Here is a 23456-nt window from a genome sequence, read left to right on the forward strand (position 1 = left end):
TCAGTTAGACTTAAGGAAGACCTTTTATTTTTAAAAATTACTTTTAGAGAGAGAAACATCAATTTGTTATTTCACTTATTTATGCATTCATTGGTTGATTCTTGTATGTGCCCTTACCAAGGACCAAACCTACAACTTTGGCAAATCGTGATGAACTCTAACCAACTGAGCTACCCAACCAGGGCAAGGAAGACCTTTTAAATGGCATTCTTCATCAATATCCCAGGTTTTCCTTTCTTAGAGTCTTTTAAGGTGAGTAGGCTTTTGTCTGCTTAATGAGATACAGCCCTATTTAAAAGTAAGCAGGTGGAAAGAGGGCTGGGCTGATTTTTTTCAAGGTTTGCTAATGCTCCTCTGGAGTGTAGTGTGCATGCCTCACAGCAGAGGGCACCGTTGTATTCTCTAAGCCAGCCACTGGAGCCTGCATCCTTCACGCCTAGCAAATGCCTGACCAGAGGGAAAATACCTCTGGTCTCCCTGAGCCCTTGAGCTCAGAGCTAGAAGAGGTAAAGGAAAAAAAGGAGAGAAAAGCTGCTGACCTACCCCACACACCCCCACCAAGCAAGAACTCTTCATAGCCCAAGGAGGAAAGTGCTTGAAGCACCTCCACTTTCAACTGTCAGGAGGGGCCCCTGTCTCATTGCCTACCCTAGTGGATCATTTCCTGATAGTTCTTCCCAGAAAGGTAGAACCAAGCCCCCACCTGTGAAGAGACTGGTACCCATGTGTTCACATTTCAGTAATAATAATTGGAAATTCTGAGTTACATAACAAAAAAACTAGGGCTTAATTATCTACTTTGTAAAAAATTATGTTTGCCTAAAAGGCAACATTTTCCCATGTAATTTTTATTTGTTTATTTTATCTATTTTTAGAGAGGAAGGGAGAGGGAGAGAGAGAAACATCGACATGAGAGCAAAACATTCACCTACTGCCTCCTGCACGTCCCCCAACGGGGAATCAAACCTACAACCCAGGCCTGCGCCCTGTGCCCTGACCAGGAATCAAACCAGTGACTTTTCAGTGCACGGGACAATACCCAACCAACTGAGCCACACCAGCCAGGTTCCATATAAATTTTATAACATCCTCCTACTGTATAGGTACTATGTGGTTTGATTCCTGTTATTTTCAGGAGGTACTTATTGCATGCAAGATTTTTTTTTATGACCCTGTGTATATGTAAACTAATTTTCACAGTAATTCTGAGGCAGGTACTGGTTATTATGTTTTATAGGTAAAGAAATTAACTTATTTTAAGATCACGCAGCTAGTGAATGGTGGAGTTGGGATTTGAACCCAGTCAGTATGGCTCCAGAGTCTGTACCTTAATGGATTTTCCATTACCAGATCCTCATCAAAGAACAAAGTGCCTTTCTAGAGTTGGCGTTGTGTAGCATGTAAGCCTCAGTTGTAGGTTCTTGATAAGTCAGAGCCATAAGGATTGCTTAGGCTTGGGAGGCTAAGAGCAGACACTATGACCCTAGCCCCTAGACCTCACACACGGCTATTTAGAGGGTTAGTTCTGCACTATTATCCTTGCACAGCTAGTATTCATCATGAAGTCAAGCAAAAAAGCATGGAAACTTTTGGGCCTAAAAACTGCTTCTGGTTGTCAGTCTCAACCTAGGACCTGGTTGACCTCTGCCATAAAGAAGGGAGGAGCAGCCTTGGCTGGCGTTGCTCAGTGGTTAGAGTGTTGTCCTACGCACCAATGGGTTGTGGGTTTGATTCCTGGTCAAGGGCATGTACCTGGGTTGCACATCCAATCTCCGCCCACAGTTGGGGTGTGTGTGGGAGGCAACCAATCCATTTGTCTCTGTCACACGTGTCTCTGTCACATCAATGTTTCTCCCTTTCTCTCCCCCACCTCCCTTCCACTCTCTAAAAATCAATGGGAAAACTAAAGGGAGGAGCAGCTTGGCCCATGTGGTTCAGTTGCTTGAGCATCGTCCTCTGCACTGAAAGGTTGCTGGTTTTGATTCCCAATTAGGGCACATACCCGGGTTGTGGGCTCAATCCCCAGTAGGGGACGTGCAGGAGGCAGCCCATTAATGTTTCTCTCTCTATCTCAAAAAAAAAAGGATCCTTTCTCTTTCCTTCTCAGGGGTATAAAGTGGGAGACATAGGATTCTCTTTCAGGCAAATGTTAATGAAACACCAATTCCTTTATTTTTTAAAAAATATATTTTTATTGATTTCAGAGAGGAAGGAATAGTGAGATAGAAACATCCATGATGAGAGAGAATCATTGACCGGCTGCCTCCTACAGGTGGGGGCCAAGCCCACAACCCAGACATGTGTCCTTGACCGGAATCGAACCTGGGACCTTTAAGTTCACAGGCCAACACTCTATCCACTGAACCAAACCAGCTAGGGCAACACCAATTCCTTTAAACTTACATATATCTGGAGTTGTTAATTCTGAGTACCAGAGATATTCAGATATGAAACAAGCATGGTCCTCAAAAAAACTGACAAGGTAGAAAATTATTTTTTGTTTCCATCCCTGGCTCACTAGTATATTCAGCAAAAGGAAGAATTGTGTGTAGTCTCCAGCTCCAAAGCAGTAAGTTGGGTGATGGGGACTGGTCGAGTTCACAGGTGTTTAATTTCTGCATGCCACTTGGGATGATACACTTTTAAAAATATTTTAAAATATTTTTATTGATTTTTAGAGGGAGAGGAAGGAAGAGGGAGAGATAGAAACATTAATGATGAGAGAGAATCATTGATTGGCTGCCTCCTGCACACCCCCTACTGGGAATCGAGCCTGCAATCTGGGCATGTGCCTTTGACTGGAATTGAACCCAGGACCCTTCAGTCCGCAGGCCGATGCTCTATCCACTGAGCAAACCAGCTAGGGCAGGATGATACCACTTTATTCTGTGCTTGGCATGTGTGAGGCACTGTGCTAAACCTTTTATTCAATATATACTATTTAATCCTCAGAACTGTTACACATATGAAGTAGATACTGTTATTAATTTTACAGATGAAAAAAACCAAAGCACAGAAAAATCAAATGACGTGCTCAAGTCACCCAGCATGTGTTAGAAATGCCATTTGAACCTAGGCAGTCTGTAAAACGTTTGCTCTTAGCTATTCACTATATTGCTAATATCCTGGGTTAGGATAGCAGCAGTAATTAAAGCTTAACAGTGAGAGAGGACTTGATAGAAAGCAGAAAACCAAGATTACAAGTGCAAGTGGAGTTAAAGTACAGGGTCTTTGGACCTTTGAGCCCCAATCAGTGGGTTGCAATTCCTCCCAGGGCAGGGTTTGTGTCTGGATAATTTTTGCATCTGGCACAAAGCTGGACCCATAATCAGTGTCAAAAGACATTGCATTGAATGATGGCTGAGTAACATCATCTTTGTAGAAAGGACTGCTCACTTGTCATTATCCACAAGGGTCCCAACAGCAATGCTCTTTATCTAGCAGGTGTTGGCAGTCCTAGAGGACATATTGGTGGGGAGAAGGGTATGCTAGAAGAGTGTTTAACATTAGTCTTTGGAGTCATATTTATTCGTAGAGGTTTCCTCAACCCTCCCCTAGTTTGGTTATCAGTCTCATTAAAAGCCCAATGATGCCAGGCTCTCCACCACTACCCCAGCCCCACCTGTGCCCAGAAATATGCTCCAGGCATCTCATTTACTCTCACAAAAAGCCTGGCCTCTTACAGGTAGAACGGGGCATTGCTCTTAGCCCACCTGTTTGACCCTGTTCCTGCCTTCCTGGTCCATTCCATGGGGATAGCATTGTGTAGACACCTTCAGTAGGCACCCTGAACAAATGCCTTTTCCCAACCTACCCACCCACCCCAAACTTGATTTGGCTTTATTGCTGAAGGAGAGGGACAGCAGAGGTGATACCCCTTGACCACACCACATCTTTGTTGATTTGTAGGTCTTGGCCTAAAATTGTTACCTTTTGTTTTGTAAATTCTGTTCTGAGACTGTTGCCAGAGTGGGGGCTATAATAGGCTCCCCAGCTACAGGTTTTCTAACCTTAATGGAGGGGAGGGCTTGGGAAAGGTACATTAAAGGTAGGCCACCCTGAGGGAAAACAGGCCTTGTACAAAAGCTGAGTAGCCAGATGTTCACTTTCACAGTTCTGCAAGACTGGCAAGGCAGATAGAGATGAAAAAGAAGCACAAACTCCATTTAAAGTGCATTACAGCTCAGGAACCAGCTCCCCCTGGGCAGGAGAAGGGAGGAAAGGGCACAAGAGGCCACATCAGTCTCTCTCCTTATCTAGGGCCACATGTCTCTCTCCTGGCTTTGTGAAAGGTGATTTACACCCCTGGCTGGAATGACTCTCTTTCTGTGCTGATTACATTGGCAAATGCCCCCCAGAGGCCACGGCAGGATGGCTATATTCAGAAGCAGCAGCCAATAAATCTCAGAGGTTTATGTTGTGCTGCTCAGTACCCTCCTTTCTGGCCCTTCGCCAGGTGGACTGTGGCAGTGAGACGGCTTGGTTAGAGGGTTAGAGGATGAAACCCTCTACTTCCTTTCATCATCCTCTTTTTCTCCTTAAGCACTGCTTAACTCTCAGTCATCCGGTCCTTCTGCCTCTATATCTGTGCTGGGAGCAGGTGGGAATCCACCCTAGGCCAGTGAGTACCTTTGCATCTATAGACAGAAAGCGTGGGCTCTGGCACAGCGGTTTCTACCTAGCTGCTTCATCTTGGGAGAGTAGCTTGCGCTCTGAAACGTCATCTGAAAATGAGGAGGCACCTAACTGGTCTCTCCAGCTACCTTCCTCAGTGACCTTGTCTTTCTTCCAGGGAAATCTCTGCTGTTTAGTCTGAGAGGGGTTTAATCCTTCCATCCTCCCTCATGACTCTGAGGGGGCTGAAGGAGTCTAGTCTGGCAAAGATCCTGGGATCTGGGACCAGATCTGCTCCCTGTCCGGGACCCATCTTTGCAGAATCTTGGGGTTAAGAACAATGACGGAATCTTACCCTTGAAGATACTTGATGAGGGAAAAATGAAATCATAGATGTACAAATTCTAAGAAAAAGAAAAAGAAATGTAAGTGCCCTAGTGCTGGTATGTTCAAGTTTTGTTACAAGATTTCATTTGTGTTGGTTATTCCTTGGTGGTAGTAGGGTGGGGGGCGGGGGTGAGAAAGGGTGCTTTTTTGGGATAGCAATTGGAAACCCCCAGATGGTGAGTCCCAGCGGTAGCTTCCCCAATATCTCCGACGGGAGCCGAAGTGGGGGGTAGGGGGAGCGAGGCAGGGGGCTCAGATAGAGCACGATCTTCCACGCCCCTCCCGCTCCCAGGGCACTCACGCCCTCTGCCCCCACCCCAGCGTTTTCTCCGTCCAGTGAAAGAAGAGGCGCGTTTGTGCGCTTCCGAGTGGGAGGGCGGCGCCCAGGACCCTGGTGCGAGAGTTGGCGCCTGGCGCGCGGGGTGGGGCGGGAGACAGCGGTGGGAGGCGCCGGCAAGGGGCCCCCAGCTCCCTGAGCTCCAGTGCGAGGAGTGAAGGGAGCGTGGCGCCGGCACAGGCAGAGCAGCCCAGGGGCGAAGGCCGCCCCGCGCACCTCACCGTGGCCATGGCGCGCCCCGCAAACCTGCTGTCGGCGCTGTCTGTCCTGCTACTGCTGCTGCCGCTGCTCGGAGCCGGTGAGTGTCCCCGGCGCCTTACGGGACCCTCTCGGCCAGAGTGTTAGGAGGAGAGAGAAGGGGAGTGTGTAGGTGGAGCCCTGTCGGCACTGCCCAGAGAGGACTCACGGCACCGCCACCTGGTCCCGGGTATCGGTTCTTCCGAGCCTGGGGAACTAGAGGAAGTCCCCAGGGGGGCCAGGAAAGGGCTGGGTTCCATGCCTATTAAAGGATCTGAACTGTTGTAGGTTGAGTTGCATGCAATGACCAGAACTCCCACGCATCTCCTAGCTCCCGTTCTCCTCTTCCTCTTTTGGGGTGCATCTGCACCGTCACAGAACAACCCAGAACTTCCACAACACCGTCTCCGGCCGGTGGGGAAACTCCATTTGCTCCACGTGGGCATCACCTCTTCCGTACCCTGTAAGGACTGGGGAAGTGGACACTAGGTACAGATGAGAAGTTTTGGTTAGAAGTGTCATAAGTTAGGGTTGTAAACTGCTGCCAAAACATGCTAACATCATTATTTGGTTGTATTGCTGAGAATATTGCTCACCACCAACCTACGCCCCTTAAAGATATACTTTCTGTTACTATTTTAATTAGAGGAGAAAACTGGCTCTTGGGCAAAATGGCCTTTCCCTGCAATCTATCAGCACAGTGCCTTTCCCTATTGTAGATACACAATAGGTGTTTTGTGGAATAGGTAGATCAAGGCCGGGTTTTAGAACCATGTCATTGCCCTAAGGACCGGCAGCTTGGGATCGCAGGGAATGGGCCCATGCATGGCCTTTGTGTGGGATGAGTGCTTGGAATCTCATTTCGGGGTTCCTGCCCAGAGCCTGAGTGGAGGGAATATTGAGGCAGGGACCGCACATGGATGGTGACCTCTGTCCACAAGGTGAGTACTGGAGAATTGCAATCTTGGCTGCAAGGGAGAGAGATGGAAGGAAGGAGAGAAAGGGCTAGTCTGTCCAAACTGACCATTAAAAGTCAGGGCAGCAAGACATCACTGATACAATTTGGCTGCCCAGGAAATGTCACTAACCCTAACAGTATGGCTGCATGTGAGGATCAAGGGTAAACACTGAACACCTTGCCCCCACCCTCTTTGAGCTTCCGTGCCCCTAAATCTACCATTGCCCAGACTTGGTGAACTATCAGCTAAGGAATCAGAGATGTTTAATTTTGAAAATTGTTACAACTCGATATTTAGTCCAGTTAAAGCAATGAGACTTGGACCTGCTATATTTCTTTCAGCAAACTCTTACTGGGTACTTACCAAAACATTTAGCATTTCTCAGACTATTTAAATTCATGTCCCACTTTTGGTAAAGATAAAAATCTCGTGCTTTTCTTAAATATATTTTGAAACTTCAAAAGCTGTTTTTTCATCTTCCACATATAAAATGGTCAAATATGTTTTTTTGAACTACACATTCCTTTGAAAATTCTGATATACCACTAAAAGAGGCCTAACTTCTCTCTTCTTCAACTCCTCCATTGAAAAATTCTGGTTTAATCCAATCCCTTCATCTTACATTTGTGAAATTAAGGTCCAAAAAGTGAATTGAATGGTCCTATATTGGGCTGGGACTAAGGTGAGGTGAGTGAAGGGGATGCCCAGAAACTCAGTAGTCAAGATAAAGATAAAGAATATTTCAATGCCATATTTTTAAAAAATATATTTTATTGATTTTTTACAGAAAGGAAGGGAGAGAGATAGAGAGTCAGAAACATCGATGAGAGAGAAACATCGATCAGCTGCCTCTTGTACATCTCCCACTGGGGATGTGCCCGCAACCAAGGCACATGCCCCTGACCGGAATCAAACCTGGGACCCTTCAGTCCGCAGGCCGACGCTCTATCCACTGAGCCAAACCAGTTTCGGCTGCGATATTTTTTTAAAATAAAAATTAACGCCAAAAAAATCCATGATGAGCAAAATATTGAAATTTTAAATAAAAAGATAAAGTGTCATGCTGAGGCATATTGGAGGTTTAAGCCAAAGGAAAAATCAGTAATGTTTTCATGCACTGGGTATAGCATCAATTCTTTTTTTTTTTTTTCTTAAAGTATCACAAAGAGTATTACACATGTCTCCTTTTTTTCCCCCCCTTGACATTCCACCGGCTTCCCCCACCCCCCAGTGTCTTGTGTTCATTGGTTATTCTCATATGCATGCATACAAGTCCTTCGGTTGATCTTCTAACCCTCCCAACCCTCCCCAGCGTTCCCACTGTAGTTTGACAGTCTATAGCATCAATTCTTAAGCTATAAGGTGCATATTACTTTCCAGTGAATTTGCTAAAATTTGGATTCCTGCCCTGGTCAGGTTGCTCAGTTGGTTGGAGTAGTTGTCTCCTACATCAAAAGGTTGCAGGTGTTTTTTTCCAGGGGGGAAGGGGTTGGATTTGATTCCCTGTTAAGGCATATACTGAGGTGTAGATTCAATCCCAGTTGGGATGGGTATGGTCGCAATCAATTGATGTTTCTCTCTCACATTGATGTTTCTCCCTCTCTTTCTCTTTCCCTTCCTCTCTCTAAAAGTCAATAAACATATTCTTGTATGAGGATTTAAAAAAATAATAATTTTTTTAAAAAATTCAGATTCCCAGGCTTTATCACTAGAGATTCTGATTCAGTAATTCTGGGATGGGGCTCATAAATCTGCATTTTAATAAGTAATTAAATGATTTTCATGTGATTGGAAGAGGAAGTTGGACTAAACTCTGAGACCCCTCCTAATTTTGAGATTCTGATTGTAAGTAGAGGGAAGGGACCCAGAAAGTTATAGAGGTGGCTCACAGACTGTCTCTGTTATCTGATTATTTCTTAAACTAGTGGCCCAGTGCACGAATTCGTGCACATTGAAAGGAAATTAATTAGAAGAAATATTTTAATATCTCTATTAGCCCTTTCTCTATAATAGAAGTGTCAACCAAATTCATGATCAACAATGGCAGATGGAAACACAGGCATGCGATTGGCGCCAGCGAGAGCTTTATATGTATCGTGCATACGTGAGTCAACTTGGGCTTTTACATAGAATAAACTTGCTTAATTAGACCTGCTTTCTGATGTAGCTAAACTTTTTCCAGCTCAGTGAAGCACTCCAACTTCTCAGGTAATTGTCAGCAACACAGCAGTAAATATCAACATGAAGCAGATTATTATTGTAGATCACACAAGGAGAACAAAGGGTAAAATATTTAACTGCACAGTGTTTGACTATATTCTGAGCAGTGAGAAAACCTGAAGTCATTTTCAAGGTCCACCATTTCTTCTTTCAGTCGGGTCAAATTTCTAAGCTTTCTAAATCTCCGTTTTCCGGCTAATGAAAAGAAAATAGGATTCCACTGAGTCTCTTATCTTCCTACTCCAGGACTTCTGTGAGGATCAAATGAGATGAGGCATGGGAAAATGCTTCACAGACATTTGGTTACAGTGTAAAATGTTTCCACTTGGGTGTTCCTGGGTTGAAGAAACTGCAAGGAGGCTAGTCGCTAGGGAGAGGAAGCCAGGTATTGCTATGTGACATTACCCAGACGGTTAGACACTTAGCATATTAGCCTTTTATATATATAGATAGTAGGCGCTCACAAAGAATAGGCACTGGTGATAGAGTAGTGATAAGATAAACATGTAAACCCTGGACAGTGTTGCTCAGTGGTTGGAACATCATCCTCCAACCAAAGGGTCTTGGGTTCGATTCCTGATCAAGGGCACTTACCTCAGTTGTGGGTTTGATCCCTAACCCCAGTTGGGGTGTGTGCAGGAGGCAACCAATGTGTCTCATGTCGATGTTTCTCTCTCTCTCCCGCTCCACACCCTTCTCCCTCCCTTCCACTCTGTCTGAAAATCAATGGAAAAAATATCCAAGGGGTGAGGATTAACAACAACAAAAAAGATCAACATGGAAGTCTAGAGGGGGAGATAATCCCCCCCAAAAAAATCAAGTGGTGGCAAGTGCTATGCAAGGAATTGAAGTAATAATGTGTTAGAATAGCTAGGGGGTTATTTTACATTGGTTGGGGATGGCCTTTCTGAGATGACATTTAAACTGCAAACTGGTCCTGGCTGGTGTGGTTCAGTTGGTTGAGCATCATCTAATGTATCAAAAGGTTGCCGGTTTGATTCCCCGTTAGGGCACATGCCTGGGTTGCAGGCTCCATCCCCCATATGGGGTGTGCAGGAGGAAGCCGAGCAATGATCCTTTCTCATCATTGATGTTTCTATCTCTCCCTCTCCCATTCTCTCTAAAATCAATAAAAATATATTTTAAACCCCCCACAAATGTTCTTATTAAAAAAACAAAACAAGTGAAGATGCTGGTTTCCTTGAAGGGATGAAGACTGGCAGAGGGCTTCTGGGATGCTGGTAATGTTCTGGTTCTTTACCTGGGGTCTGATCACACAGGTGTATTCAGTTTGAAATTCATCAAACTGTACTTTTTTTGTGCGCTTTTCTGTATGTTATGCTTCAATAAAAATTTTATTGCCAAACATGACATACAAATGGCTATAATGAAAATATGGTTGGTCAACATCATTAGTTATTAGGGAAATGCAAATGAAAACCACAATAGAAACCACTTCATACCCATTAGGATAGCTATTAAAAAAAAGAAAATAGCAAGAGTTGGCAAGTATATGGAGAAATTGGAACCCTTGAATATTACTAGTGGGAATGTAAAATGGTGCAGCCACTATGGAAAATAACTTGGCAGTTTCTCAAAAAGTTAAATATAGAATTACCATATGATCCAGCAGTCCACTCCTAGGTATACACCCCAAAGAACTGAATACCAGTTCAAGCAAATACTTGGGCAGGAATGTTTACAGCAGCGCTATTCAAAGTAACCAAAAGGAAACAACCCAAATCTCCATCAACTCATGTATGGATAAACAAAATGCTGCATATCCATACAATGAAATATTATTCATCCATAAAAAAGAATGAAGCAGTAATACATGCTACAATGCGGATGCACCTCAAAAACAGTATGTTAGGTGAAAGAAGCCAGATATAAAAGATTAAATATTTTATTATTCCATTTACATAAAATAGCTAGGAAAATCTGTAGAGACAGAAAGCAGTTTAGTGGTTGCCAGAGACTAGGAGGAAGGTAGAATGAGGTGATTAATGGGTGTGGGTTTCCTTTTGGGGTGATAAAAATGTACTGAAATTAGATGGAGGTGATGGTTAGACTAATCATGTGTTTAAATGCCACTTAATTGTATCCTTTAAGATGGTTAATTTTATGTTGCATGAATTTTACTTCAGTAAAAATCTTTCCAACCTAAAAATTTCATTCAAAAGAGATGGCTGCAATAACAGAAGAGTAATTGTGTGAGGTGAAGGATATGTTCATCTTATTGTGGTAATCATTTCATAGTATATACTAGTATGTGTATCAAATCACATTGTACACCTAAAACACACTAGTGTTACATATCAATTAAATCTCAACAAATCTGGAAAGGGTGAGTGAGTGGTTTAAGAGAATGAATTTGGAAGATGGAACCAGGGAGACCAATAAGAATTCTTGGCAGTAGTTCAGACAAGATTTAATGTTGGCTAGAGCAAAGGAGGTAGTAATTGCTGGGGAGAGAAGTGGGCAGACTCCAGATATGTTGTGGAGTTGACAGGACTTGTTAGATTGAACATAGGTTCTGAAGGAAAGAAGAATTAAGATGACTCCTAGGTATTTTGCCTGGAAAAACAGGGTATGATGATGTTTGGTTATCCCTGATAGGGACCCCAAGTTCCAGGATGCAGGGTCTTCCTCCAGAGCTCAGCTGTAACCAACATTGGTATTCCTGAGTCAGTGACAGAGTCAGCAAAAGCTCCCCACCCTAACCTCAACCAGTTTCCACTGTAAGGTATTTTAAGTGACTCAGAATTATTGCTAACTCTCATTTAGCATGCCCTTACCCATTTTCAACTCTCTGGTTATGATGCTAGTCCTACCCATGACATAGCTCTGCCCAGAGCCCTCCTCCCTATGCCTGGCAGGGTTATCTTTAAACAACTGTCCCCCTTCCCCTCCCGGGAGGCTGAGCAGCCTCTCTTCAGACTCCCAACTCTTACTGGGCCTGATCTGTTCTCCACTTCTGCTGGGCTGCCTTCTCCCTACATTTATTTCTAAAGGCCTTTTGTGCCACCCCAATACTTTCCTGCCCAAAGCTTCACCTGAATCCCCCCACCTTACCTGAGGACTTGGTACTCCCAGGCAGCTACTCTGACTTATGTGAGCCTCACCTGGTATCTCTCCCTCCACAGGGGACCCCCTCCCCACAGAGGGCCGGCTCACAAACAACTGTATCCAGGCCAGGAGGAAATGCCAGGCCAATCCGACTTGCAATGCTGCTTACCACCACCTGAGTTCCTGCACGTCTAGTGAAAGCACACTGACACCAGCAGAGGAGCCTTCCATTTCTTTGGACTGCTTGGAGGCAGCACAGCACCTCAGGAACAGCTCTCTGATGAGTTGCACGTGTCACCGGCGCATGAAGAACCAAACTGCCTGCCTGGACATCTACTGGACTGTTCACCCTGCCCGCAGCCTTGGTGAGGTCCCCTTCCTAGAGTGGACTAAGCTAGAGAAGATGCCTCTAGGGCAGTGGTCAGCAAACCACAGCTTGCGAGCCACATGCGGCTCTTTGGCCCCTTGAGTGTGGCTCTTCCACAAAATACCACGTGCGGGCGCACGCGCACAGTGCGATTGAAACTTCGTGGCCCATGTGCAGAAGTCAGTATTTTGTGGAAGAGCCACACTCAAGGGGCCAAAGAGCCGCGTGTGGCTCGCGAGCCGCAGTTTGCCAACCAGGGCTCTAGGGGGTTGCTTTTTAATCCTTCAGTATATGAGCCACTTGGTAGTGGAGGGAGGAATTGGCAGTATCCTTTTGGGTCTCCCAACATTACCATTTCACTTCCCTACTTCCCACTTTCTTTTTTTTTTTTTTTAAATATATTTCTTTATTGATTTCAGAGAGGAAGGGAGGAGAGAGAGATAGAAACATCAATGATGGGAGAGATAGAAACATCAATGATGAGAGAGAATCATTGATCGGCTGCCTCCTGTACACCCCCTACTGCTGTACACCCACTACTGGGGTTCGAGCCCACAACCCAGGCATGTGCCCCTGGCAGGAATCGAACCCGGGACCTTTCAGTCCGCAGGCTGATGCTCTATCCACTGAGCCAAGCCAGCTAGGGCTACTTCCCACTTTCTTACCTGACAACATGTAGCTGCCTCTTGGCAGAGGCCTGAATCAGGCTGAGGCCCAACCTGAGGAGCTGCTGGAACAGAAGCGTTTGGAGAGGAGGTGGAGGAAAATGGTCTTACTCCATAAACAAGCTCCAAATACAATGTAATCCATAAATTCAGAGACTGGGAGGCCTTCAACAGAAAGGATACTCATTCCAGGCAGGAAATGGTAAAAGAGAGAATGTATTTGAAGCCAAAGAGAAGAGCTCCCTCTGACTCTCTGTGTTAGTCAGTTTTTACCGGACCATGCCGTAGTAACAAAGACTTAGCTCTTACTCATGTTCCATGTTGGCTGTTCCATGTGTCCCCTTCATTTTGGGATCCAGGCTGAAGTTACAGCCTCTATCTGGGATGTTCCCTTCTTATAGCAGAGGGAAATGAACAATGGCAGGACCATGTGATGGCTTTAAAAGCTCCTGCTCAGATGTTATATATAAAATACTTCTGCTCACATTTCATTGATAAAGTAAATCACATGGCAGGCATGCCTGACATCACTGGGGAGGGGATGTATACTCCTCCCACAGGGAGACATTGAAAATCACATGCCAATAAGTGAGGATATATACTCTTTTTTTAAAAAATATTTTATTGATTTTTTTTTACAGAGAGGAAGGGAGAGAGATAGAGAGTTAGAAACATCGATGAGAGAGAAACATCGATCAGCTGCCTCCTGCACATCTCCTACTGGGGATGTGCCTGCAACCCAGGTACATGCCCCTGACCGGAATCGAACCCGGGACCCTTGAGTCCGCAGGCCGACGCTCTATCCACTGAGCCAAACCGGTTTCGGCAGGATATATACTCTTACAGTGAGGGCAAAATTAACTGGAAATAATAATACAGTCTCCATAGTCCACCACTTGGTCAAAATATTCATTTTCCTCTCTTTCACAAGCAAAATATACTTATACACATCTTAGGAAGATGCCCTAAGAGTTTTATTCAAGAATGACATCAGGCTTCAAGTCCAGGATCTTGTGATTATTTCTATATCAGATCTGAGTGTGGCTCCGCTTGATTTAGAAAATTATGGACTTAAAAAGACAAGTCATCTGCCTCCCATTTATACTCAATGCACAATAATGGAACAGGGACAGGAAAACCAGAACAAACGTTGTCAGTAAGAAAGAAGAGGGATGGGAGTCATGCAGCAGACTGATTCTTAGAGACTCTTAAGTCCTGCTAGACAAATGTCACAGGACCAACGTCCTTGGGAACTGGGGTTGTTCTTGCTCCAATGGGAGAGTTGCTCTATTCATTGTTCTCTAGCTCTCTGAGAGGTCCTTCCTTGTCTGTCACAGTAAGTCCTCACTTAATATCATCGATAGATTCTTGGAAACTTCGACTTTAAGTGAAGCGACATATAATAAAACCAATTTTCCCAGAGGCTAATTGACATAAACAAGAGTTAAGTTCCTACGGCATGTTTCTGGCCTCAAAACATCCCCAAATTTCTAAATAAAGACCCAAACATTTCTGATATTAAACATTGAGATAAATGTGAGCTATACATACATTTAAGAAAGACTAATAAAAATAAGTAAGATAATTTATTCTAGTTCAGGATCATGGGTGACCAGAGCCTATCCTGGCAGATCAGGGTGCAAGGCGAAAACCCACCCTGGACAGGGGGCCCTTCTATCAAAGGGCCACTCACACCCACAGCCACTCTCACTCAGATGAGACAATGTACACATGCTGGTTCACCTAACGTGCATATTTGGTAGTGGGGAGGAAACCGGAGTACCTAGAGAAAACCCATGCAGACATGGGGAGATGTGCAAACTCCACACAGACAGTTGCTCTGTGGGGAATCAATTTTTTTTCTCACCAACGTTACAATGAAACAACGTAGGACTAAATGACATAATTCAAAGACCTGCTGTGTTTTCTTTGGCCACATCTGAAAAGGGCTGGAGAGAGAACCTGACCTCCTTGGGGACTGAGCAGCATTCTCAGCCTGCTTCTTTTTTAAAATTTTTTATTAAAGATATATTTTATTGATTTTTTACAGAGAGGAAGGGAACGGGATGGAGAGTTAGAAACATCAATGAGAGAGAAACATTGATCAGTTGCCTCCTGCACACCCCCTACTGGGGATGTGCCCGCAACCAAGGTACATGCCCTTCACTGGAATCGAACCTGGGACCCTTCAGTCCACAGGCCGACGCTCTATCCACTGAGCCAAACGGGTCAGGGCTCAGCCTGCTTCTTATCTGAGGAATGCTGGGGTATTTTAAGTCTCAAACAGGCACAGTCTCTTTTAATCCAAATTAGTGACTCTTAGTAGTTCAACTCTTTCAAAATATAATTTCTTTTTATACTTTGACTTCTGTCACCTCCTGTGCCAGTAGTAGCCTTTCCTGTAATTATTTTAAAGACATCCATCTCTTTCTAGACTGAATTAGAGATACCTTGCCCTTATCAGGCTTCTGTGGGAGAGCAATTACCTTATTCTTTTTTCCCTAAATTCATTTGTCCAACTGGCAGGATTTATTGGATATCATCTCAATCAATGAGAGATCTCCACAAAGGGCATGATAACCACAAACTTGATTTGGTCTTTGCTCCAAGGCTGAGTTGTAACAGACTTTATTAGTCAAAGCATTTTTCAATTTTATCTTTTACCATTTGAGGATGATAAGCAGTTGCAACTCTTAATCCTGTAAGTCCTGGAATTTCTGGATTTTGCCTTTTCTGTTTCCTTTCTATTTGCAAACTGGCCAGTTCTTTTCCGAGCTTATATCTTCCTTCGAGTCCCTTGCCAAATGCAGCCAATAGCAATGAAGACATACTAACCTTCTGTTTCTCAGCTTCTCCCCTTAAAGTAGGAGCTCATTCAGTATATCATCTTTCTTCCAAGTTCACCACCCTGTTCAGTCCCAAAGCCAATGCCATACATTAGACTTTTGTTGTTGTTGTTCCTGCAGCACTCCACTTCTATTTACCAATTGCATTTTTAGTAAGAATTTGCTAGGTTATGCTGCAGTAACAACCAACCAACCTCAAAATCTCTGGCTTTCAACAGCAAAAATGTATTTCTTGCTCATGTTACACATCTGCTGCAGGCTTCCATGAGTTGTTCTACCTGTCTTCTTCATTCAGGGATACTGGCTGATAGAGGTAAGAGAGTAACAGCAGAACCAGGTAATGGTTCTTAAAACTTTTGCTCCGATGGATGTGATTTATGAAACTTCAGCTCACAATGCACAAGCCAAAGCAAATCACATGGCCAAGCCTGGCAGTGGGACAGGGGTCTGAAAGTCACATGGCAACAGGTGGGGATGTATAATCTTCCCACAGGGTGGGTAGCAAATAATTGGAAACAGTAATACAATTTATCACACTCTTTGATTCCTGCTTTTCACTCCTCATCTTAATCCCTTCTGTTTCAGAACTTTCCCTGAGACTTCTCCTTGGATCCTTTTGCCCCCCTTTCCCCCTTAGAAGCAAGAGGTCTTTCCATGTATCCAAACTGTCCTCTCCTCTTTGGCTGACATCATCCATATTCCTCATTTCCCAAAGATGCATTCATAGAGGTTTATTGGGTGACAAACCTGCAAGCTCACCTCTCTCACCTCTCTTCCAGCAAGATTTATTAACCAACATTTATTGAGTACCTACCATGTATATGAACTATGCAGTGATTTGATAAAACCCAGTAAGCCCCCTTAAGGAGCCCACGGCCCCATGGGGGTACTGTGAGAGATGTGTTTCCTTCAAGATCATTGTTTCTTCCTTCTATGCTTTTCTCCCTCAGGTTCAGTTTGGGACCTGACCTCACTACCATCTCCTCAGCATGCAGTGCTTCTCCATAGCCAAGTGGTCAGGCCTGGAACAGAGTCTACCGCTGCCCCTTCTCCAATAGGAAGAGAAAACAAGACTGAGTACTGTTGCCTGCTCATGGACCCTCAGAAATATGTCTAGTGGTTAGGAGCAGAGACTCTGCAATCAGATAGTCTAGGTTTGAAATCCCAGCTCCACTTTTTAGCTTATGTGAGCCTGAGCGAGTGACTTAACTTCTCTCATCCTGTTTCTTCTTACCGAGCCAAAGGCTACTTAGGAGGATTAAGTGAGATCAAATACATATAGAATATATGTACAGGATGGCCTCCCAAAGTGTATACACACTTTAACAGCTGATAGCTCAATTGATGTTTGTTTCTTTTCAGATTTAACCCATTGGAATTAACAATGGGTTAAAAGTATGTATACAATTGGGGGGACACCCTGTATATATAGGGTGTCACTTATACTATAGTGCCCAGCACACAGTGTGCTCAACATGGTACCTTTACTATTCTTATCATCAAACCTAGTTTATTCATGGCCCTGCTTTTCTCTCTCTTCTGCACAGCTTACAGCTAGTTAGGAAGAGGCTGCATTTTCCTTTTCTGCACAGGGCTTTGAGGTCTGACTCAGCAGCCTCAGCCCCTCCTGCTCCCGTCCCCAGCCCGGTCCTCAGGACTCTGGTGCTCCCCACCTTGTCTCTAGGTGACTATGAGCCGGATGTCTCCCCCTATGAAGACACAGTGACCAGAAAACCCTGGAAAATGAATATCAGCAAACTGAGCATGCTCAAGCCAGGTGTGGAGGCAAGCAGAGACTATGGTGTGGGGGCTGGGCCTGGGCCCTGGTGGGGAACACAAGCTGGGAGCTTGTGAGGGAAGAGTCCCCACCTGCCAGGTAACTAAAGCAGCGTTGTGCAGGGCGGGAGCCTGAGTTCTGGGGCATAGCCTGGCCTCACAAGAGTCATCAAAGAGCAATAGTTATCAGGGAGGCATTCGAAAGGAGCCCATTAGGCCTCCTTGGTTCCAAATGGTGGGTTTCTGCAAAGGGTTTGTGGGGGTGGCAGCAGTCCCAGAAAAAAAATGTGCTGAAATGGGTTATTTACGCTCATTCGAGGTAGGCACGAAAGTAGTTTTTTGCCCTGGCTGGGTAGCTCAGTTGGTTAGAGCATCGTCCCAATAGGCCACAGTTGTGGGTTTGATCCCTGGCCAGGACACATAAGAATCAACCAATGAATGCATAAGTAAGTGAAACAACAAATCCATCTTTCTCTCCCTTCCTCTTTCTCTCTCTAAAAAAAAAACCAAAAATTCTTTTTAAGTAGTTTTTTTTTTTTGTCTCTGAAGACTAGGAAATTGCTTGTTTTCAACCATTTTAATGGGATGGGCAGGGAAAATGGTTAGAGAGTGACTCCTCAGGAGTGTCTCAGGGTGGGGAGCCATCTGTCTGGCAAGGACTATGAAGCATGTTTTTCAGGAAAGTGAAGCTGTTGTGTTAATTAGAAGGGAATGCACACACATCCACTCTCTTTTTGAGAAAGATGGGAGTTTTGTTATATAGTCCTATATGTTCAAATTTTGAGAGAAAAGCAAAGAGATTTATACATAAACTCTTAGTTACACGGAATCCAGGAATTTACCTGTTCCAGTTACTCCATTGTTCTGATTGCTGGAATATTCTATTAATTGGAATATCACCGTAATTTCCCAAGACTCAAGAGAATGGGAAACTTTTATGCATGCATCAACCAATGCAAGAAAAGCAGGTGATATTAATACTGAGCAGAATAGATAGATGTAAAACAAAACCAAAATCCTAAGTAGAATTTGGTTGCATTTGTTGGACAGTTCAGAAAGTGCTTTATTAATCCTCACCAGAGGATATTTTTTCCATTGATTTTAGAGAGAGTGGAAGAGAGGAGAAGAGACAGAGAGAGAAACAGTGATGTGAGAGAGACACATGGATTGGTTGCCTCCCGCAGGGGCCCGGGTATCAAGCCTGCAACCTAGATACCTGTTTGAAAGCCAACAAGGCTGTAACAACTGAGCAAACCAGCTAGGGTCAGAAAGTGCTTTAGATCGTTGTAGCTTATTTCCACCATGAGATTTCGTTTGATACATAAGATTGAGGAAAGGGTTTTGGTTATTTGAGCTTTCTGACTACTTGAATTCTAGATAAATGAGCTCTAGATGTATGTGGCTTTTCTGCCCGCCCCCCTCACCCAGTCAAGCTGAGGAGTAGGAGAGTTGGTAACTTGGGCAGTCCTTCCTTTCTTCCTACCCCCACTACCATGCTTGTTAAATCAGAGGGTTGCAAGGATTCCTAGGGAAGCTGGGTTTGCAGGAGGACTGGTGACTTGGTGCGGCTCTTTCCACAGACTCGGACCTCTGCCTTAAGTTCGCCATGCTGTGCACTCTTAATGACAAGTGTGACCGGCTGCGCAAGGCCTATGGGGAGGCCTGCTCCTCGGGGCCCCACTGCCGGCGCTCCACCTGCCTCCAGCAGCTCCGTGCTTTCTTCGAGAAGGCATCAGAGCCCCACGCGCAGGGCCTGCTGCTGTGCCCCTGTGCGCCTTCTGACCTGGGCTGCGGGCAGCGCAGGCGCAACACCATCGCCCCCGACTGCGCGCTGCCGCCTGGGACCCCCAACTGCCTGGAGCTGCGGAGCCTCTGCCACTCCGACCGGCTGTGCAGGTGTGGGGGCTGGGTGCGGGTGGGCAGGATCTATAAGGACACTGTGCACCATTCCCTCCAGGCCGCCTTGGGGCGGTGCTGGGTCTGACTCCCCAGGGGCTGTGCACTGACTTAACAATGTAGCTATCCTTCAAAATTTTATGAAACTCGTTTCTCAAAAAGAATATATAGTATTTTATTTGTGTAAAAACTTCAGAAAATATAAAAACGTATAAAAATACCACTCAAATGGACAGAGACAACAGGGGGGTGAGGGCATGAGTGGGGGGAGGGGGGATGGGGGTAATGTGGGGATAAGGACACATATGTAATAACTTAATCAATAAAGAAATTTTAAAAAAATAAAAATACCACTCAAAATCTATATCACCTGAAGTTAATCTGCCATACTTTGGTGAGCATTTCCTTCTAGTCCTTTTTGTATATAGATAAATAAAATTTGATATTCTGAGAATATATTTATATCTTGTATCTTCTTCTCATTTATGGTACATATCTTATGAGCATTTTCTGGTGGAGGCAGTATGGAATAGTGGTGAAGACAGGCTCTGAAGTCAGACAGATCTAAATTTAAGTTGTGGGTCTGTGTGACCTTGAGCCAATCACTTAACCTCAAATTCCATCACTTAATCCAGGTTTCCACTTAGTCCTCTGTAAAAACCAAGATAACTCGTAGGAGTTTGGTGAGAGTTAAAGTACATCATTTATGTACAGTGCTTAAGTTGCTGGTGCAAAGTAAGTGCTCAATAAATGGCGGTGCTTATTTTGTCATTTACTGTCCTTTGACAACTTGACTTTTTTCTTTTTCTTTTTTTTTTTGTTAATCCTCACCCAAGGATTTTTTTTCCCATTGATTTTTAGAGAGAGTAAAAAGGAGGGAGGAAAGAGGGAAGGAGAGAGAGAGAGAGACAGACAGACAGACAGACAGACACATTGGTTGCCTTCTGCACTCGCCCAGACCAGGGCCCAGGATCGAACCTGCAACCCAGGTACTGCCCTTGAGCAGAAATGAACCTCAAGGCCGACACTCTAACTACTGAGCCAAACCGGCCAGGGCAACCACTTGATTTTTTTTTTTTTTTTATTGATTTCTTACAGAGAGGAAGGGAGAGGGATAGAGAGTTAGAAACATCGATGAGAGAGAAACATCAATCAGCTGCCTCCTGCACACCCCCGACTAGGGATGTGCCCGCAGCCAAGGTACATGCTCTTGACCGGAATCGAACCTGGGACCCTTCAGTCCGCAGGCCGACGCTCTATCCACTGAGCCAAACCGGTTAGGGCACCACTTGATTTTTAAGAGCCTACATCTTACTCCATTTTATGGATGCCCTGTATTTTATTTAATCATTCTTTATTGTTGGATATTTAGGATGTTTTCTAAATAATGCTGCATAAGTATCACTCTTATTTATTAATCTTTGTACACAAATCTAATTATTGGTTAGGATGTATTGCTACATGTAGCATTACTGAATCAAAGGGTATGAAGATTTGAAAGGTGTTTGGTACATATTATTCAGCCAAATTCTGATCTGGCTTTCCTCTGCCTTCTCAGGAAAACACTCACCAAAATGTAGTTATCATCCATTCAAGTGACATTTGTTGACAATGGAGTCACATCAAGTCACACTTCTCTGTAACCTTGGGCAAGTAGTTTAGCCTCTGAGTCCCACTTTCCTCTTCTGCAAATGTTACATAGTCAGAGCTCTCAATAGTTATAACACTAGCACTTACTGAGTACTGACTGTGGGCTAGGCACTGTTTTAATACTTACCATGTGTTAATTAACTCATCTAAACCTAACAAGAACTCTGTAAGATAGATGCTGGTTTGTTTGTTTTTTATCAGCCTCAGTTTACAAATGAAGAAGCCACAGCAGAGAAAGGTTAAAGGACCTGGTCAAGTTCACCCAGGTAGTAAGACAGGTTTGTTAATAAGGTTTGGAATGAAGTCTGGCCTAGAGTCTGTGCTCCTAACTTCTCTGCCATACTGCCTGTTATTTGTTGGTAGCTAGTACTGATACATAACAAGTGCTGGCCTAGATGATAAAGGTATCATTCCTTTCTTCTTTTTTAATTTTTATACATTTTATCCTTAAAGGAAACTCTTGAATTTTCTTTCTTCCAGATCACGCCTGGCCGATTTTCAGACTCATTGTCATCCCATGGACATCCTAGGGACCTGTGCTACAGAACAGTCCAGATGTCTGCAAGCATACATGGGGCTGATTGGTGAGGCTAGGGGATATTGATTGGCCTTGGGGTGAGAATGCTCTGGCTACTGAACCCAGGTGGAGTGCTCCTGAGATTGATGAGAGAGGGTGGGAGCTGAAGTTGGAGTTGGCCTAGGCTCTGACAATCCCCTCTTTACCCCACAGGAACTGCCATGACCCCCAACTTCATCAGCAACGTCAATACCAGTGTTGCCTTAAGCTGTACCTGCCGAGGCAGTGGCAATATGCAGGAGGAGTGTGAGCGGTTGGAAGAGTTGTTTTCCCACAACCCCTGCCTCAGTGAGTGCTCCCTGTGCTCCCTCCTCAGTGGCCAGGTCATCTGGACCCCGGGGGGGGAGGGGGGAAAGGGTCAACTCTGTCTATCTCCTGCAGGCCAAGCGGCCCCCTCCTCAGAATAGATTTACATCCCCCAGCCTGGGCCTGTCTTCCTTCTCCTGCTCCCTGAGTGACCTCCAGGCTTCCTGTTTAACCTGTCTGGGCCCCAGGGACACTACACCTCTTTCTTGATGCTGTCCTTTCCTCACTTCTACCCTCCTATATCCCAGGGTCCCAGAGATATTCCATTTCCTTCCTTGGGAGCCTAAAGAGCCAACAACTCTCCGCTTCTAAACTATCTTCTCTTTTCTCCTCAGTGGAGGCTATTGCAGTTAAGATGCGTTTGCACAGCCAGCTCTTCTCCCAGGACTGGGCAGACTCTACCTTACCTGTGATGGAACGCCAGGTAGGGCCTCTTCTATTACACTCCTCATACCTTTACTGAATCATCTGGGAGAATCCCAGACAAGGCAGACAGGGGGATGGAGGGGGTAACCTCCTTGTTATCACAAAGAGTCTAGACCTCTAATGGACACCTTCGGTGAAGGGGACAGGCCTTGACTGAGGCCGAGGTGGTGAAGGGGGTAGAGCTAACTCCATTGCATTTCTTCCACAGAACAAAAACCTTGCTTTGAGGCCACAGCCATGGATGCCCTCTCTTTTGTCCTGCACACTTACCTTGATTCTGCTGCCAAGTTTCTGATAGCTGGACATCCCTGGGGGCCCTCTTCCCCTCCATCACACCCAGCCTGACCTGCCGCCTGCAAGAAATGAGGAAAGGACAGCATCCAGCAGGAGGTGCAGTACACAACATGACCACCCTGACATCCACACAGTAGAAGCTGACTGGCTAAGTTCTCATTCCCTCCACTCCTGACTCAGGCCACCCCTCCTTAGGAATTGGTCACCATGGTTTAGCCATATCTTGTGGTGGTGACTGGCTCTACTAAGCTCCCTCCTGATCCCTTCCTACCAGGATCATCAGGGTTGAACAAATCAGTCAGTTGCTATTGCATTCTCCAGGTAGTCAGGGCTGGGTGTTCTGAGGCAGCGTAGGAACACAGTCCCCATTGTTAGGAAGGCCAAAGCGAGAATCCTGCTCCCAGGTCTCCTCATCTGAACGGAGGATGGGAACCTGCTGCCTGTCCTGCCCTGGAATCCTGCAGAGCATTTGAGCATCAGGAGCTGCAGTATTTAGGCCTTGATTTCCTCCTGCTATTGTCCCAAAGTCCTCCCAGCCTCTTGGATCATGATTAAACATTTTGACTTAAAACTTTGCTCTTTTTCCATTTTCACACATTGTGAATTTATACAGAACTTGAGATTTTACAGACAGAGGAGCACAGACCAGTGATCAGGAGACATATCAACTCTGCCACCAACTGCTGTGTGACCTTAGGCAAGTCTCTCAGCCTCTCTGTGTACTTGACATAGAGTTGGAAGAAGAAGAAAAAATAGCTTATGTGAGGCTGTGGATCTGTATCTGCCCAAGCTCCCACCATTCCTGGGATACTGCCTGGGATCTGTCATAG

General features: G+C 45.0%; 1 protein-coding gene across 1 annotated transcript; it reads left to right on the plus strand.

Moving 5' to 3' along the window:
• The first annotated feature begins 5502 nt into the window (after window positions 1-5502).
• On the plus strand, window positions 5503-23164 carry GFRA3 (GDNF family receptor alpha 3). Its single transcript, XM_070417146.1, has 8 exons — window positions 5503-5636; window positions 11901-12188; window positions 17386-17478; window positions 19058-19373; window positions 21504-21607; window positions 21754-21888; window positions 22242-22330; window positions 22541-23164. The coding sequence occupies exons 1-8, from the start codon at window positions 5567-5569 to the stop codon at window positions 22625-22627; spliced, it is 1182 nt and encodes a 393-aa protein (XP_070273247.1). The 5' UTR covers window positions 5503-5566; the 3' UTR covers window positions 22628-23164.
• The last annotated feature ends 292 nt before the right edge of the window (window positions 23165-23456 follow it).

Source organism: Myotis yumanensis, unplaced genomic scaffold (assembly GCF_028538775.1).
Source record: "Myotis yumanensis isolate MYYU_CA2020_CCGP unplaced genomic scaffold, mMyoYum1.0.hap1 SCAF_5, whole genome shotgun sequence".
Classification (NCBI taxonomy): domain Eukaryota; kingdom Metazoa; phylum Chordata; class Mammalia; order Chiroptera; family Vespertilionidae; genus Myotis; species Myotis yumanensis.